Raw genomic sequence first — 18,218 nt, forward strand, 5'->3', positions numbered from 1 at the left:
TACAAATCTAGAAGGGCCAACGGTTATCCTGAAATGAAGAATGAGAAGACTGAAACCCCTCCAACTGATATCTGAAAGTCGGGGATATCTGCGATAAACATTCAAGTAATTCCCACCAATCCACCATTCATGTAACATTGCTTCCCCTCTCCAGCACAATTTCATGAACTGGATTGCTACGGGCAGTTATTATTTAATAACGCAAAGAGATCTGACCATCGTAACGAGAGATGCAATAGAGAGAATGAGAGGCAGGCAATGGTAAATGCCAAACTCGCCATATTTTATTGACCTTAAACTACATTTTGACTGCACTAAGTGGTAAACCCTGTACAGATTGTTAAAGTTTAATACTAAACTTTGCACCCCTACGGTAAAACCTGAACTGATTGTTCAAGTTTAATACTAAACTTTGCACCCCAACGGTAGACCCGGTACAGATCGTTAAAGTTCAATACTAAACTTTGCACCCCAACGGTAAACCCTGTCCAGATTGTTATAGTTTAATACTAAACTTTGCACCCCAACGGTAAAACCTGAACTGATTGTTATAGTTTAATACTAAACTTTGCACCCCAACGGTAAAACCTGAACTGATTGTTATAGTTTAATACTAAACTTTGCACCCCAACGGTAAAACCTGAACTGATTGTTTAAGTTCAATACTAAACTTTGCATCCCAACGGTAAACTCTGTCCAGATCGTTAAAGTTTAATACTAAACTTTGCACCCCAACGGTAGACCCGGTACAGATCGTTTAAGTTCAATACTAAACTTTGCATCCCAATGGTAACCCTGTACATATTGTTAAAGTTTAATACTAAACTTTGCATCCCGATGGTAAACCCGGTACAGATCGTTAAAGTTCAATACTAAACTTTGCATCTTAATGGTAAACCCTATAGATACATATCAATAAAGTTCAATACTAACCTTTGCGTCCCAATGGTAAACCCTGTACAGATCGTTAAAGTTCAACTCTGGTTCCACATATTCCTTACGATAAAAAGCTATGAAAGGAACCTGCCAAAAATAAAAAGGCAAGTTTTACACTCTCGGAGGCTGTCAAGATGTTTGTCTGAGAACACGACGCATAATCACAAATTTTACAAAGTTCACACAGCGAAGAATGCCATCAGGATCAAGAAATGGATTTTGAGGAATGATAATGGTGCAAAGAAATTGATTTAAAAAGGAAAGAAAGACATCCATAAGGAGATGACTAAACCTACCTCATAGTTTTGGTTCCTGATAAAATGAAGGGCCTCTCTGATTTTTCCTTTTGTCCTTGCAGGTCTTCTATTGTACAGATTATTGTAATAACCGTCGCTGTTGTCACCGATTGCCTTCAAACGAAGCAACGAAGAGATTGAAACAAAAGACGAGAAAACTCTAGCTAACTGATCAACACCAGAGGGTTGGTACAAATAATACAATCAAGCCATAAGGATCTACTCTCATCCAGCTTCCAAGTGTGGCGTGTAAAAAGTCTGCATTTCCGATGGATGAAGATCAATTATTTCGGATAGAAAATTCTATAACAACTTAACAAGCGACATTTGATGGCAGTGTAAACATATATGCAACAGCGATATTAACGTGATTTCTTCACACACAAAAAACTAAAAATTTATATATGATAATTTTTTTGTGTTAGATTCCTGATTCCGATGCTAGTGTTTAGAGTGATGCAACATTCAATCATTTCGGATAGAAAATTCTATTGCAAGCGACATTTGATGGCAGTGTAAACATATATGCAACAGCGATATTAACGTGATTTCTTCACACACAAAAAACTAAAAATGTATATATGATAATTTTTTTGTGTTAGATTCCTGATTCTGATGCTAGTGTTTAGAGTGATGCAACATTCAATCATTTCGGATAGAAAATTCTATTGCAAGCGACATTTGATGGCAGTGTAAACATATATGCAACAGCGATATTAGTTTGATTTCTTCACACAAAAAAAAACTAAAAATGTATATATGATTATTTTTTTGTATTAGATTCCTGATTCTGACACTAGTGTTAGTGACGCAACATTTCAAGAATAAATCCTTCCACCCTTCCCCCCCCCCCACCCCTCCCACCACACACACAAATTTAATGGATCTGATTCATATTTTAAATGACTATATAAGTCAGTTACAAATTAAACCAAGCTACACCAACCAGGGAGAGCTGTACTGACTTCATGAGCTTGACTGTACAATGAAAATTGACAGAGATATATGCAAATGGATGCAAGCTGCTAACAGGTTGCAGTCATTGAATCTCAATATTTTAAAGGGTTAAACTAAACCTGGAATCATGTCAGAAAACTATTAACCTAACTATGACAACAACCCTAAGTCAACTTGGTCAAACTTTCTCCGATGTTTTTTACGGAGGATACAATTTCTGTTTCTTCAGAAGATGGGTTTCCTTCTACAGGAAACTCTATTGCTTTCCACAAAATTTGTCACTGGAACTGAATGAGGAATCTCCACCCTCGTTGGTTCACGGAAGGTTACTCACTCAGTACTTCACTTTAATCATCAAACACCAGACGGTTTACCTGATTAGAAATGGTTGGATTCAGGAAAGCTTGACGATAAATCCACTCAGCCTCTTCTTCTAGTTCTAAGTCATCTGCTTTTGTGATTGGTACTTGTCTCAACTAGAGGAAGAAGAATGACCAGAAACGCCAGTTGGCTTTGTGATTCCTTGCCATACAATTTGCTCAAAATTCCACATAACCATCTGACATTTAATGTAGAGCAAGCGAGTTAAATCTGTCTAAAAATTAAGTGAGAACCAGCAAAAGAGCAGAGGTTTTCCAGCTCTTATTTGTAAGCACTCGCTTGTACTAAGGGCATCGACCAATCAATTTACTGGTAAGGATTCTTACAGAATAGAAATTATATTCCAAAATGTTTCAATATCCAGAACGATCAGTCTTCCTATAGACACATATATGATGTATGAATAAAGGACACTTCCATTAACCAAGTCTGAGCTAGCAAATCAGCTCTGCCACCAACCATCCCTTTAATAATAGCTATTAATGAATGAGTGCTCTACATGACATATTGTTTTATCAGTCTGAAATATTTTCACAACCTACTTCCAAAGTATAAATCACAGAGAATATGGCCAATTAATAAATATATATAAATAAATATATATATATATATATATATATATATGTATATATATATATATATATATATATATATATATATATATATATATATTTACATATATATATATGGGCCTTTACACAGTAAACCAACACGAAAATCAACACATGCAGTTTTCAGTATTGAAATTGGTATTTTCTTTGTTCTATTAGGATGAGTGTTAGTTATTTGAAGCAGAGAGATAGCATAGAAAGTTTCAACATCCTACTTGAATTCTGAAATTTTGGTCCATTGGAATCCTATGGGAAAAATAACGGGCGAACATTGACATACACCAGAAATATATATAACGGTTGTAACACATTGACATACATCACATGGCAGGCAATTTTTCATAAAGTTTAAAACATATATAGTCTTGGACATTTTCCTATGATGGCATATAGTCATACCTGCCACACAACAAAACGAGAGCAATAGGTGATGCATATCAGGCTTAGTAGCGCATGAAATAGGTAATGGTCGAACAATATGTCAAAAATGTTCGACCGTTATAAATGTACCACAAAAAATTGCCAAACTCAAAAAGTATACAGTGCATGTAGTTCCTTTTGTGTATACAGATTCCTACCATGAAATAGTTTATAAAAACCATGGAAACTTCATTTGATGATGCACATGGGGGTATAGTGGTACGTTTGAAAAAGATTGACATACACATGAGTTACATTTTTGTATGTCAAACTTCTTAAAATTTGCCACCTGTGCCCCATGTGCACCAAAAAATGATGTTTTCAGTGTTTATATAAACCACTACTGGCTAAGATTCTGAGTGCAGTAACATGGATCATATACATTTCAAATCTTTGAGTTATGCCATTTTTTAACGTAAATTTATAACGGTCGAACATTTTTTACATGTTCGCCGTTATCTATTTCATGCTGTACTGAGCGTGATATATACATCATATATTACTCTAATTTGGTTGTGAGTTAGACATGACTGTATGCCATCATAGGAAAAGGTCAAAGACTAAGTATGTTTCAAACTTTATGAAAAATTGCCATCTATGTGATGTATGTCAATGTTTTGCAACCGTTGTATTTTCTTGCCGTATGTCAATGTTCAACCGTTATTTTCCTATAGGATTCTAATGGGCCATTTTTTCAAAATTCAAGTAGGAAGTTGAAACTTTTTACTCTAGCTCTTTGCTTCAAATGAGTAATATTGAACATTACAGAACATTGGAAATATCAATTTTAGGGGTGGAAAACCTCTATGTTATCATTTCGTGTTGGTTTACTGTGTATTTGCCTATATATAAATTATTTATATATATATCAAATATAAAATATATTAAATATAAATATATATAAAATATAAAATATAAAAAAATATATATATATATAAAATAAAAAAAAATATTTATATATATAAATATATATATTGATATATATATATATATATATATATATATATATATATATCTAATTCAAAAAGGTTATAAGCAATACTGCATTAGCCCCTTATTTTAAGTTTTCCCTGGAAAAGCACTTAGAAATTGAATATTTTACAGCATCCTTTGACTTCATTGATAATTTGCCGTAAGTAAGTTATCCTTCCTGAATGCGGAAACTCTTTGTTCTTACTTATGAAGAAAATTTCCAGTCTAGATGGTTCTTTCAATTTCAACAATGTCTATGTGGATATACTAAGATTTATTTTAAAGAAATGTGAATACCATTTACCTGAAATCTTTCCGGTATATCTCCGGTCCTGATTGCTTCATCAAAGTCTGTGAAATGCCTCCTCTCCAAATCGCTGGGTTCGAAAACCTGTAGGACAGGAAGAATTTTGGAAACTTGACAACTCAGTCATTTCTTTTACTTTAGTAACCGTGGGCTGCTTCAACTAGTGAACGAATCATAAAGCTACAGAATGTGGAAACACAATTGATGCTGCGGTACAAACGTTAGATTCAGAAGTGCTAGATTTTGGTGTCTGTGTGTTTAGTTTGTTTATTTCCAAATAGTAGTTACGTATCTACCAATGCAGTTTAATGTGTTACAACACTACCTTCATAGAAGCTTGTATTTAGAGTGTGTATGTAGTTTGTTACTTTAGCAAAGTTATATATCTACTACCATGAAAAACTAGCTAGAAAACTTACTCCAGAAATGCTAGCTTTGGTTCTATGTATAAAGTTTTTTACTTGGCAAACATATATATATATGTATATATATATATATATATATATATATATATTTTTATATATATATATATATATATATATATATATATATATATATATATATATAAATATATATATATATAGTAAATAAATAAAGAATAACAGAAAACCACCACAACCAGAAAAATACCACTTAACCACCGTTTTCGTCCTTTTGGGACTCATCAGGTGAAGGTAGGAATCGAACCCCGGATCTTGTGTCACGAACCGAAGTCCGTACCACTGGAACACAGTGATTCTACTGGTGTGTGATGCGTATAAATTGGCTTTGTATAACTGTCATTGAGGGCGTATTACCCAAGTGTTATCCTTTATTTTAATTTACTATATATCTGTCATACCACTTGCTACACATTCATATTATATATATATATATATATATATATATATATATATATTAGGGCTGTAACGGTTAAACGGTTAACCGGTTAACCGACCGAACGGCCGGATAAACGTCCACCGTACATCGTATAAGTTTAACCGTTTTTGTAATGCCAATTACGCAGTCGCAACGGCGCGTCTTCACATCACTTTATTCACGAAATAGACCGCAACATTTGCTTGCCGAAAATCACGTAACAATTGCAAACTTTATCACGCATCCATACAAAAGATTTTTAAGATTGGCGGTACGATTGAAGGGATTACCAAGCGGTATGCGACCCGTGAAGCGCCTATTGTTACCCCGTTCGACAACGTGGCGAGTCTGCATCTAATCCTTTCAAATTTATATTGTATTTAAGCAGTAAACGTTTTCTTTATTATGATGTAATTTCAGTTCAGTGTTCCCTCTAAGGTGCGGGATTCCATTCAACAGACTCAGTAATCCCACAAAGAAAACATTTGTCTGCTGGAAATCCCCGCATCGTTTTCTTGCATTCGTGATAAGTTTATACTCAATGCCGACGTATACACTTGACTGTAAAAAAACTCTGAAAATCAGTAGAGAAATAACCAATTGTGTACGAAAAGTAAGTTGGTACACCTTTCAAATTTTACAAAAGATCGAGCAAAAAACTTTCCAATAATTCACGCGAAACTGGCATATCGTGCTAAATGCAACTAATGTCATGTAAACAAGGCTCTAGTACACCCAATTATGAATAAAACGTAAGAACACATGTGGTGTTAAGCGGCGAAAAAGTATTTTCTAGAATTTCCAAAATTACGGAGAAAATAATGTCCTACCATAGTTTAGTGTATAGCAAATAGCCTAACCACCTCGTCGGTTACGGATCTCACGTAACTACAAAACCACAACTAGCCTTGTATATTGCGAAGTTTACGTTTTCTACAAGAACATGGAAACAATATTAAGCATTTATAATCATGCCAAGTGGCCTTAAACATGTGATTACAAGGTTTACTTTCATGTATCATGTGGAATAGATTGTCTTGTTCATGCGGAGGAGTCAGTTGCCTGTTTTACTTAGGCTACCTAGCTGTTACGGGGATCATATTTTACCTCCTTTTCTTACACGTCTAAGGTAATAATTCTCATAACTTAACCGAACCTTTACTGACTGACCTTATTCATTCTAGATCATGAAACGTTCCTTGGCAACATGCCACAAAATTGTTAACAACAGGTGTTAGACAGGGGATGAGCTCACAGTTGTTTGGCAAGGTACCTTGGAAAATGCAGCCTATCGCCTAGTTGTAGTATAGTGCAAGCTATTGTTAGGCAGTCTAGGAATGGGGCTTTGCCGAACGTTGTTTCATAAAATCGCATGTTTTTTAAGTTAAAGTTTTTAATGATTGTAAGACAGTTAGATCCAACAAAATATGGCTACTCTTACTTGTCATTTCAAAATTGTTATCATTTTCGGAACAATTTAAATTAAAAAAGTTGTCAGTATTTTGCATCCACAGCTGCGAATATTTTATCGCCAGACGCGCCAAATTTTCCGGGCGTTAACCCCTGGACCCCCAAAGGGGTTCCACCACATGACCCCACCGGGGGACTGCCCCACGCCATTATGCTACGCGTGCTAATTGTGTTTGCTGTGCGAACTCCGGCGGGAAATCGACAGGGTGTTCGCGGGAAATTTTACAATGTTTTCCACACTTCCCCCTACCCTCTGCCTACCCCGCCACAATGCACAAATTCAATATATCTGTGACCCATTGTTGTACTTGTAATTGCGTAGGCCTAGCCCTACTACCGTACACTTCTGTAGTAATCGCTTCCTAACAACCGACTTTCCTAACCTTGGCCTAGCTGGTGAAAGCCTTTTAGTCTAACACTCCATATGATAGCGAACTTCAATACACAATGCCAATATTAAGTAGGCCTAGTAATATTAGGCTTGTAACTGCCATACAATGCCTGCGCTATTACAGTAGGGGCTACGCAATTAACGAAGAAATATTTGCTTCAAATATCTCTGTAACAGTTACCGATGAACTGAAAGAGAAACAAAAATCTGTTTTAAACTTCATGAAAACGCGCGATTCGTCTTTTTCAATGCAACGATCGTCAAAACTAAGCAAATACAACCAAATTCTTGACATACGCGTTACGAAAAGACGATACTTGAAGCGCTATTTTGAGAATGTACTTCCGCATCAAAAGTGGTGGCGCTCTTTCGGAATTATAATCTGAGCTATATAACTCTGATTTTCGGCTCTTATTTTGAGGCAACAACACGGGTTACGTTTAAACGTTAACCGTTCGGTTAATAGAAACGGTTAACCGGTTAGTGAATTAACCGGAATGACACAGCCCTAATATATATATATATATACATATATATATATAGTGTTATAGCCACGCCGGTCGGCGCCGGTCGGGCGTAACCGCCACTAGTGCTTGCCGACCGGCTCTCAGGGTAAATCAGCATCCTACCGACCGCCACTCAAGCTTCCTACCGACCGTCACAAAAATCAGTGAATCTTGTATTAAATGAAATCAAAATACACTGAAAATTACTCAAAAAGTAAGGTGCCAAGAACAAGATTTTTTTTTTATTGCAAACACCTGCACAGGTGTTTTGGATTAAGCGATACAATCCAGCACTGAATCATACAAAACGGTATACAAACAATCAGATTTTGTGAAATGCAAAATCCTATTTATTAAGCCTTTCCTCGTACAATACAAATAACAACGATAATTAATATGTAATTGTGACTTGTGAGGGCTTTACTAGGCGTGGGTTCAGTTCAGTGATGCCGGTGGGGCGTAGGGTGTATTGAATAACATACCTAATTTTCGCTTCGCTCGCCATCGTCAGACAAATTAGCCGCCACTCTCTTCAAATTAGCCAGCACTCACTTTATCCTGGCTACAACACTGTATATATATATATATGTATCTACTTTCAACACTTCATTCAGGAATAGTGGCTTTTGGTATCTGAACGTAGTAGTTACTCTAGGAAACAGCTATATATCAACCAATGCAGAGAGATTATTAACAACACTCACTTCATAAATGCTGGTTTTTGGTGCTTTAGATCGACCAGACTTCTTCTGCCGCCTCTGTCCCATTTCTTCTCCTTCCTCGTCGTCGTACTAGAGTGAATGGGACAACATGACCGGAGATTAATCCATTTAGGCTTAAATCACGTAGTTTATGTGTTTTATAAATATATACAAATGCTCATTAACATCAACACTATGCGATGCGACAATTGACAAAATCTTTAGTTTATTAAAGCATTTATTTATGACATGTCCAGAATACATGCCACTTTTACCTTTTTTTTTTGTTATACATGTTTTTATTGGGTAGAACTTGATGTAGTCCCTAAAATTACCACAATCATAGTTAACCTCAGATTATAATCTTTACTTGTGGAATGTTGATTTCTTGGTTGAGGCCATACTGACATTAATTCTTGACAGAGTAAAGTTGTGAAACCAGCGTTCCTGATTGATGCAGCTACTGTCGATACTAACTGAGCATGAGTACAAAAAGAAGTAATGAGTACAAGGCTTTGAGCATGAGTACAACTACAGTAGAGTACCCTATGAATGAGTACAAGGCTCTGAGCATGAGTACAATTACAGTAGAGTACCCTAGGAATGAGTAGAAGGCTCTAAGCATGAGTACAACTAGAGTACCCTCTGAATGAGTACAAGGCTCTGAGCACGAGTACAACTACAGTAGAGTACCCTAGGAATGAGTACAAGGCTCTAAGCATGAGTACGAATAGAGTATCCTAGGAATGAGTACAAGGCTCTGCGCACCAGTACAAAAAGAGTACCCTAGGAATGAGTACAAGGCTCTAAGCATGAGTACAAAAAGAGTACCCTAGGAATGAGTACAAGGCTCTGAGCACGAGAACAAATAACATGACATAACAGGTTAAAGGTCCAAGAAGGGCACATGCTTCATGAAAAGCCCAACCAAAGAAAAACCCCAGCACAGGAATACCCACAAACACATATATTTATATAAAAAAAGAGAAAAAGAAATAAAGGGTTATGTAAATCACACATTAATGTAAGATGGATTCAAGCAGATAAGGTGACTAGACAATTAAAAAAAAAAAAATGGTTTTTACTTATTTTCATTTTTTTCTTCTATAACTGTGTGTGATAAATAACACTTCTCTAAGTCATTTCAAATTGTGTGGTTGTTCTTTCCAAAAAGACAAGACCAGTAATTAACAGACAAAGAAGGGTCAGATAGGCAGGCATGTGCCAATTGTTTTAGCTTACTTCGTAATCTTCCTCATCATCGTCAACGTCAGATTCTCTGTACTCTTGAAATTCATCAAAATCAAACTCGACGCCAAATATATCTTGAGCTTCCTGTAGAGCCCTGTAGAGACAAGAAAATCCATGAAGTTTTGCAAAATATTTACATATAACACAGAATAAACTACAACATCTACCACAAGAAGAGAACTACACTTTGAGCAACTTTGAGAATTGTTTTAATCAAAATTTATTAAGTAAGTAACGCTTGTTAAATTTGGAAAAATTGGCGGTCACAAGAAAAATCTTCTTCTCTCTTTAAGGTTTTGTGTATCATAAATTAATACAGCTAGATCTGTTCAAAAGGAAGTAACTCATTTACGCTACTTTGTACTGTACCAGACCAACACAAGCAATTACTGCCGTAACACGTGCACTAGCACAGAGCAGTTACTGCAATAACATGTGTACTGGCACGGAGCACTTACTGCCGTAACACGTACTGCCACAGAACAATTACTGCGGTAACACGTACTGGCACAGAACAATTACTGCCGTAACACGTACTGGCACAGAGCAATTACTGCCGTAACACGTGTACTGGCACAGAGCAATTACTGCCGTAACACGTGTATTGGCACAGAGCAATTACTGCAGTAACACGTGTACTGGCACAGAGCAATTACTGCAGTAACACATGTACCATAGAGCAGTTGGAATTGAAGAGTCACTGTCTACTTACGCATCTGTATATTTGTGCTTCTGTCCCTTCTTCTTCTTTCCACTGATAGGTTGGCCATCATCACCGACAATAAAATCATCAGGATCTGATAAAAAATTTAAAAACACAGTTCCATATATATGTGAAAATCTACGATCATTCATAGTCTGTTGCCTTCTTCTCCAGATAAGTGAGTCTCTAGAGGCAGGAAATAACATTTAAGAGATTCAAGATAACTCTAAACATCAAACGTAGAAGGAGACTCTTAACTCTACGTCCACCATACTCATAGAAAGGATTCATTCAAATTCCCTTGCATCAAGTATCTGTGTCGAATGTAAGAATGTGAGAAAATTAACCAGCTGGAGCCATGATCAGGCTTGGCACCCCCCCTCCCCTCCCCCTCCGCTCTCCTCTGACACTAGAATCTATATTGTACATGATGACTATCAAGTAGAACAAAATCAACCACACTTCTAATAATCATCTAAGCCTTCATCTCCCCAATATACTGCTGTCATATTTTCCTATTAACCAACTAAAGCCAATGATGTATACACTTCACAATGTAATGTAATGTAAATAAAATCTTATATAGCGCACTACGCGCGATGCATCTGTGCGCTTCACAAACAATCTAGAAAATACAATGCCAAAAAAACAGAAATATGAGATCGAAAAACTATTAAAAGTACTGGTGAAGCATAAAGCGATAAAACAGATTGACTACAAAATCTACAATTTGAATGCTAAAAAGTGATAATTCCAACACAATTGAACACAAGGAGCTGTTCCGATAATGACAAACAGTGCCGGCCTTATTTTATCATCAAGTGATTTACCTGATTCTTCCGACTCCGATTCTGCATATTCATCCTGAGTTGGGATTGGTTGTGGTCTTGGTGGGTCCTGAATAGAGGTATTTTTCAAAAATTAGAAATACTTTAATAAACCTTGCAATTAGTAAACTGATCATTAGGTCATTGAGAGGTGGGGAGGGGGGTGTGCGCATTGTTAAGATTATTGGGGGCACGGTAAGAGAGGAATGAAGAAGATGATGATGATACATACACACAATTATGATACGAAACCGGTTACGAAAAAACGGATCGCTGAAAATTTCAGCCTCAACGGATAACCATGAAATGATTCCTTAATTGATAAAATTTTGTGTTTCTTTTCAAGTATTGGTTACCCTTTGTAATAGCCTTGTTTCTCTGCTACATCATCTTTTAAAAAAATAAAAATTCAAATTATTACATAACTATGGTAACCACAAAAATCATGTTATAAAGACAGTGTTGCATGACTAAACAAAGATAGCTAGATGTCTCGGCTTATTATACAATGAATGAAACTTTTTTTCTCTTTTTTTTCTTTTTTTAATAATGAATAAGTTTTAGTAACTTATATCACAGTAATGTACATGCTAAGAAGCTGCAAAAGTTGAGCCAAACAAATTTGCATTCCGTTCTATGGTTCATAAATTCTCTTTTTAGATCTTTTGAAGTTTGGAATATTTTGTTTGTAGCTAAGTGTCCAATATGTAAAAATATAAATTAAAAAAAAAAGGGGACCAGTTTTGCCAAGTCTTTACTAGTTGGAATGCGAAAGACTCAAATTTTAAGTCATGTGGTCAAAATTAAAATTAAACTGACCCAGATCAAAGATGGGTCTAATGACACATTGACACATTGATCAGAATCAGGTGGTAAACATTTATTGCTAGTGTATCTACCTGTCTTCCTTGCTCCTCATCTTCGTCTTCTGCTCCTTCAAATATTTCCTTAGCGATGGCGTCCCTGTCATCCTCTGCGTTGAGTCCTTCGTCTTCTTTCTCTGAGCCGCTTCCTTCCTCGTCGGATAACTGCTGCACTCTCCTTCGCTTTTTCTGGTCGATTCCAAAGGAAGAGAGACAGACGAGTCCAGTTACAATTGCAAAAAAATATTTGGTTGCGGGGGGGCTGCAGCCCCCAGCCCCGCCTCCTCCTACGCCTATGTGGCTGTATAAAACAGGTGCATCAAGAGCCAGGTGTAGCCCCACGGATACTCATGCCTCGGGACATGCTTTCATTGCTGAACCACTCTCTTCAAGTCTTGCTGTAGTGAATCACACAAACATTCACAACACAAAAGAACTGTACACCTTTAACTATTAACTAATAAACATTTCAGTTACAGTTAACGCTGTCGGAAACTATTCCAGAAATACTTGAATGGACCTGAAAGGATACATGGAATGCAGATTTATTCTCTATAAAACTAGGAGACCAAAATAAATTTTTAACTATTTTTTTACCCTAAACATGCACAGAAACAGGGAATTATAAAGCCAAAGTTGGGCCAGTTCTGTCCCGCATTTCTTGCTACACATGGTTAACATTTCCCTAGTACATTCTTGATTAATGAACATCCTCATAAGCAAACTTGCTGTCCCGGATGTGTTACTTAACCCTGGTCATTGGTAACTTGTCACGCCTACACACCAAAGTGTGCATAATTCAAACAATCTCTCGTGGGGCACCACAATGCACCATTACCACGTGTCCCCTGGGGCACTTCCCATAGGGTGCAGCCACAGGACTATGAGAGAATCCAATGACTCTTACATACAATTTATCGCTTCTAGGTCAATATGTTTCCTACTTTCTAGAACTCTTTTCCAAAGTGCTTAATGATGGTGTCAACATTTATTGAATTTTTTTTGTGAGCAATGGTATCAGTGAGATGGTTCCAACGTGACCCCCACCCCACCCAACCCCCTTTATTCGTTCTACTATATGTCTGTTAAACAAACCAAGGTAAATTCCCTTACCCTGTCAATTTTAACTCCGAGATTTTCTTCGATCAAGTCAAAATCCTCATCTTCTAACCTGTCATCAATGTCTGTGAGAGTAGGAAAAAATTATTTTATAAACATTACGAAAGGTAGGTACGAAAACTTCAGTTGGAGAGGGGATAAAAATTAAGACAAAAATTCATTTAATTAGGCCATATATTCACACTATACTGAAGAAACATACACTTATAGTATATATTACAGTACACTTTTCCCCTCCTTCAACATCCAAGCCAACACAAGGTTCCAGAATAGAAAGAAAACAAAATGTAAGATTTAATTCTTCCGGGTAAATTATTTAAACCAGTCAGGAGGCAGTCGGTTAATCATAGGCATACCGTACATTACACTTTTTCCTTGTTTCTGAGAATCTTTTCTCTGTATTTTGTAATTCAAAAATAGTTCATTTCAGTTAATTTTAAGATCAACTTTCCAAAATTTCTTAGACAAACATAACCTATGGGACCATGTGACAAGAAAACAGCTCAGCAACAAGATCTTTTATACCTAACTGACTTCACTTGATCAAATTAATAGACTCTATCATTAAGTTATTTATACCAACATCCAATATGCAAATCCCAATTCCACTTGACAGAACAGGAAGTTGATGTTGAACAGTGATTAAGGGTATAAATGAAGGCCACACATTCAGTTGACATGAACAAACAAACAAAAATAATTATCCATTAGCATATAAGACTTTCAAATTCTCTGATTGATTTAATACTTTTCAAACCTGTCTATAAACTAGATTTAACGTAAACTTCAAGAATACGACTCACTTCTCCTTCTTTTCTTTCTGCCGACGATCTCCTCATCGGAATCAACTCCCTCTTCCACATCATCATTGATCAGGTCAGGGATGTTGCCCTGGTCTTCCTCATCTGCTGTCAAAGAAATAGAACACAAAAACACAACATCATCACAATGATCTCATTATGCATAATGGAAGATTATCACAACATCATCACAATAATCTCATTACGTATCATGGAAGATTATAACCACATCATCACAATGATCTCCTCATGTATCATGGAAAATTATCACAACATCATCACAATGATCTCATTATGTATCATGGAAGATTATCACATCTTCATCACAATGATCTCATTTTGTAACATGAAAGATTATCACAACATCATCACAATGATCTCATTATGCATAATGGAAGATTATCACAACATCATCACAATATATCATTACGTATCATGGAAGATTATAACCACATCATCATAATGATCTCCTTATGTATCATGGAAGATTATCACATCATCACAATGATCTCATTACGTATCATGGAAGATTATCACAACATCATCACAATGATCTCATTATGTATCATGGTAGATTATCCCAACATCATCACAATGATCTCCTCATGTATCATGGAAGATTATCACAACATCATCACAATGATCTCATTACGTTTCATGGAAGATTATCACAACATCATCATAATGATCTCATTATGTATCATGGAAGATTATCACAACATCATCACAATGATATTAATGAAGCTCACAGGCCTAGGCTTCAAGCCACTTGCTTGAAAATGCAAGTACTTAAAAAATCTAATGGCTAAAACTCAATTCTCACTGGCATTTTTCTGAATTACAACACATCACCCAAAAGCTTTTTATTACTGGATGTTCAGCATCCAGGATGTAAATATGTTACAGTCACCAAACAGGATCTCTGCTGTTATGCTACAGGGAAGATTCAATGCTCTTTTTCAAATATAAAAAAGATGGCACAGTGACCTGGTTGACAATAATCCACAAATGCTAGTCAAACACAAGACTACTTCAAGTTTTCGTCGGCTTATAATCTTAGAGCCAAAATGCTGTACAGACTGGTGAGAAAAAACAGTGCAAATGTGTGTGACAGTTTATTTGTTTGAAAAAACTAACAAAGAACTATTGTTTTAATTTTTTGCCACATGTATTAAGGTAAACACTCGTCCTACTACAGTACTAGCCATAAAGACAATTCCCAATAACCACTTGAATTAAATGTCACAGACTTGAATAGCCCTACTCATGCAATTCCACAAACAGTTAAATGACTCCACAATATGGTGGGTTTTAGCCAAGCTTTTTTTGGAAGCCTATTAGGGGGCCTGAATTTAACACACTGGGTGTCAAATTTGCAGCCTGAGAAAAAGGTCCAAAAGTTGGAGTTGTTCCTGTAGAATCTTCGTTTACTTAGATTGTTACCAGTTAAAAAAAATGGTGGCATCTACTTCAGCTCTTCAAGCAAATAAATCTGCTTTCATTTCTCATCAAACTTTTGTGCAATTTGATTCTTTTTCACTCTTCTCAAAACCTGTGTGTTGCGTTGTTCCTTTCCACAAGGTTGTTTCAGCTGGTGCATGTGAAGCCTGTACTAGTGACTACGATGTAGGTCTGTGAATCTTTGGGGGGGGTGAGGGGGAAGGGGCGTGAGGGGGTAGGAGGGAGTGGGTGGCAAACCAGCCATCCACTTCAAGGACAGTTCACTGACTAAAGCCTTGACTCTGAGTGCCCCATATACCCATTGATATACTTGACTTGATTGCTTCAATTCAAGAGATCCATTTGTGGTAACAAATTGTGACACTTAAACATTTAACAAAGAAAAGATACATGGTCTCTTCAAGTAAAATTTACCAGAGTATTACTACAGTCATACAAATGCTCTAAAGAAAAACATAGAAACAAATAATTGTTGATACCCTATGCCTCCTGAAAAAAAGTTTGGTTTCAAGATATTTTCCAATGTTTCAAACAGTTTTGTAGCATTACCGGAAAAAGCTTTGTTACCCAAGGAAGCACAAAAATCTGATTCAGGTAAACAAGCAAAGATTAGAAAGTGCTGGATGACAAGATGCGGTTGTCCAATTAACATCGACTTGCAAACAAACATTAATTTGGAAACAAAATTTGATTTCTTAGCAAGATATTATTATGCCAGTTGTTAGATCTGAATTATTACTATGTACTGATTTTTAAATCTGTAAAGGGCAATTCCATTCAATGAGTAGCTTGACTTCACCACATTAGTAAATTAATATTGCTGAACTACCCTTTATGAAAGACTCTTTGTAAGGCATTGCATGAACAAAGACCTGTTTGATTAAAATGTGTACTAACGTTCTTCATCTTCATCACTACTGTTTTGAACATCTTCATCATCCGATACATCTGCTTCCTCCTCAAAGAATGATTCCTTCTCCATCTCCTGGATGACCCCTGATAAGACAAACAAAATTGGTTACAAGAGGTCTTGATGAAATAAGGAAATAATCTGATTCTAGAATTACTCCCACAATCTCTGACTATCTTCATTAATAATACCTCCAATCCTTTACATTCCTTTCAGATAGCATAAAAAGCACTCAGCTCTTTCGGAACTGCCGTTCACACTGCCAGCTGACAACACTCGAAACTAAGAATCATACTTAAGGTTATCCTCAAACATACCAGTAGGCTAACATGTAAAAAGAACATTAGGCTAATTTAGCCTAAGTACAAATACATAAAACTGGAAGAGGCTTAATACTACTTATTACTTATTATTAAGGCCCGTTCAATCAAGGCTCTCCTAACATTTACAGTTTATGAGCCCTAGCCAAGGCAAAGAAACAATCCAATTCCTCGAAAATCTGATATATTTTACATAAGGCCCTAATGTTACCTGTTAGGCAAACGTGAAAAGTCTTTGGGGAAATTACACAAGGTATGTACTAACTACTATGTTACACTTACTGATTTAGCCTAGTCTTACTCATCAAGCAGAACAATAATTTTGTTAGACCCATAGTAGCCTCACTTTGACTGCTAAGTGCATTATTATTCATTATACAGACTGCACTGGTAGAGGTCTGACTCTGACTAAGGAATAACTGATGCTATGATTTTGTTTAGAGTAGGCATCCAACAGAAAGTTTAAACTTATCCTAGCCTACAGTAGCTTAGGCTACACTACCCTAATTCATCATGGTAGTACTACACTGGTACAAGGCTAGTTAGTGCTTCGACTTGTTCTTGAATAATAAAAAAAAGCGTTTCGCTTACTGTCTTTGTGATTATTGACCACCGGTAAGGTCACAACGAAGAGAAATAACCCTCGAAGGGAGCTTTAGAAAAACAAATTTTCTGGTGGCGCGTTACTGTAGGACGGCCCTATGTATCCATACACCAACCAAACCTAGCACAGTTAAGTACAATGTAATACGCAATGTCTTATGATATAACGCTAGCCTAACACTGAGCATTTTGTAGCTTTCCCTTGGAACGCCAAATACAAACAGGATATGCTCAAAATATAGCAAGCAAGATATCAGGCCTACTCCTTAGGTGTACTTTTTTATCGGGATATAAAATTCGAAAATTGGTCAGAAAAATGTTTTCAAAATATCTATTGACTCACCCATGGGCGCAGATCAGTCTTGGATAATGGTGGGGACGCGTGTCTGTTCTCTGATATTATCTAAGCTACTCGCGATCATGAGTTCGCGAGTAGCGTACAATTTTTTTGGGGGCAAATATACCTCCCAGATCGCCGGAAATATCACACCCAGACCCTATGATGCTCCCAAACCTCCTTAAATTTTAAATCTCATGGCTTAGAAATCTGGTTTT

General features: G+C 36.4%; 1 protein-coding gene across 1 annotated transcript in view; it reads right to left on the reverse strand.

Annotated features, from left to right (window-relative positions):
* Window positions 1–17,812, reverse strand: part of LOC139981596 (transcription elongation factor SPT6-like) — a 43,480-nt gene extending 25,668 nt beyond the window's left edge. The window contains exons 1-13 of the mRNA XM_071994100.1: window positions 17,652–17,812; window positions 16,728–16,826; window positions 14,373–14,477; window positions 13,564–13,634; window positions 12,487–12,639; window positions 11,591–11,657; window positions 10,770–10,854; window positions 10,049–10,151; window positions 8,810–8,896; window positions 4,878–4,964; window positions 2,564–2,665; window positions 1,233–1,346; window positions 934–1,023 (exon numbers count right to left, since the gene is read on the reverse strand). Of these exons, the coding sequence (XP_071850201.1) occupies window positions 934–1,023; window positions 1,233–1,346; window positions 2,564–2,665; window positions 4,878–4,964; window positions 8,810–8,896; window positions 10,049–10,151; window positions 10,770–10,854; window positions 11,591–11,657; window positions 12,487–12,639; window positions 13,564–13,634; window positions 14,373–14,477; window positions 16,728–16,812 (1,149 nt within the window). The 5' untranslated portion in view covers window positions 16,813–16,826; window positions 17,652–17,812. The remainder of the gene's footprint in view (window positions 1–933; window positions 1,024–1,232; window positions 1,347–2,563; window positions 2,666–4,877; window positions 4,965–8,809; window positions 8,897–10,048; window positions 10,152–10,769; window positions 10,855–11,590; window positions 11,658–12,486; window positions 12,640–13,563; window positions 13,635–14,372; window positions 14,478–16,727; window positions 16,827–17,651) is intronic.
* Window positions 17,813–18,218: the final 406 nt, after the last annotated feature.

This window comes from Apostichopus japonicus, chromosome 15 (genome assembly GCF_037975245.1).
Source record: "Apostichopus japonicus isolate 1M-3 chromosome 15, ASM3797524v1, whole genome shotgun sequence".
NCBI classification, from domain to species: domain Eukaryota; kingdom Metazoa; phylum Echinodermata; class Holothuroidea; order Aspidochirotida; family Stichopodidae; genus Apostichopus; species Apostichopus japonicus.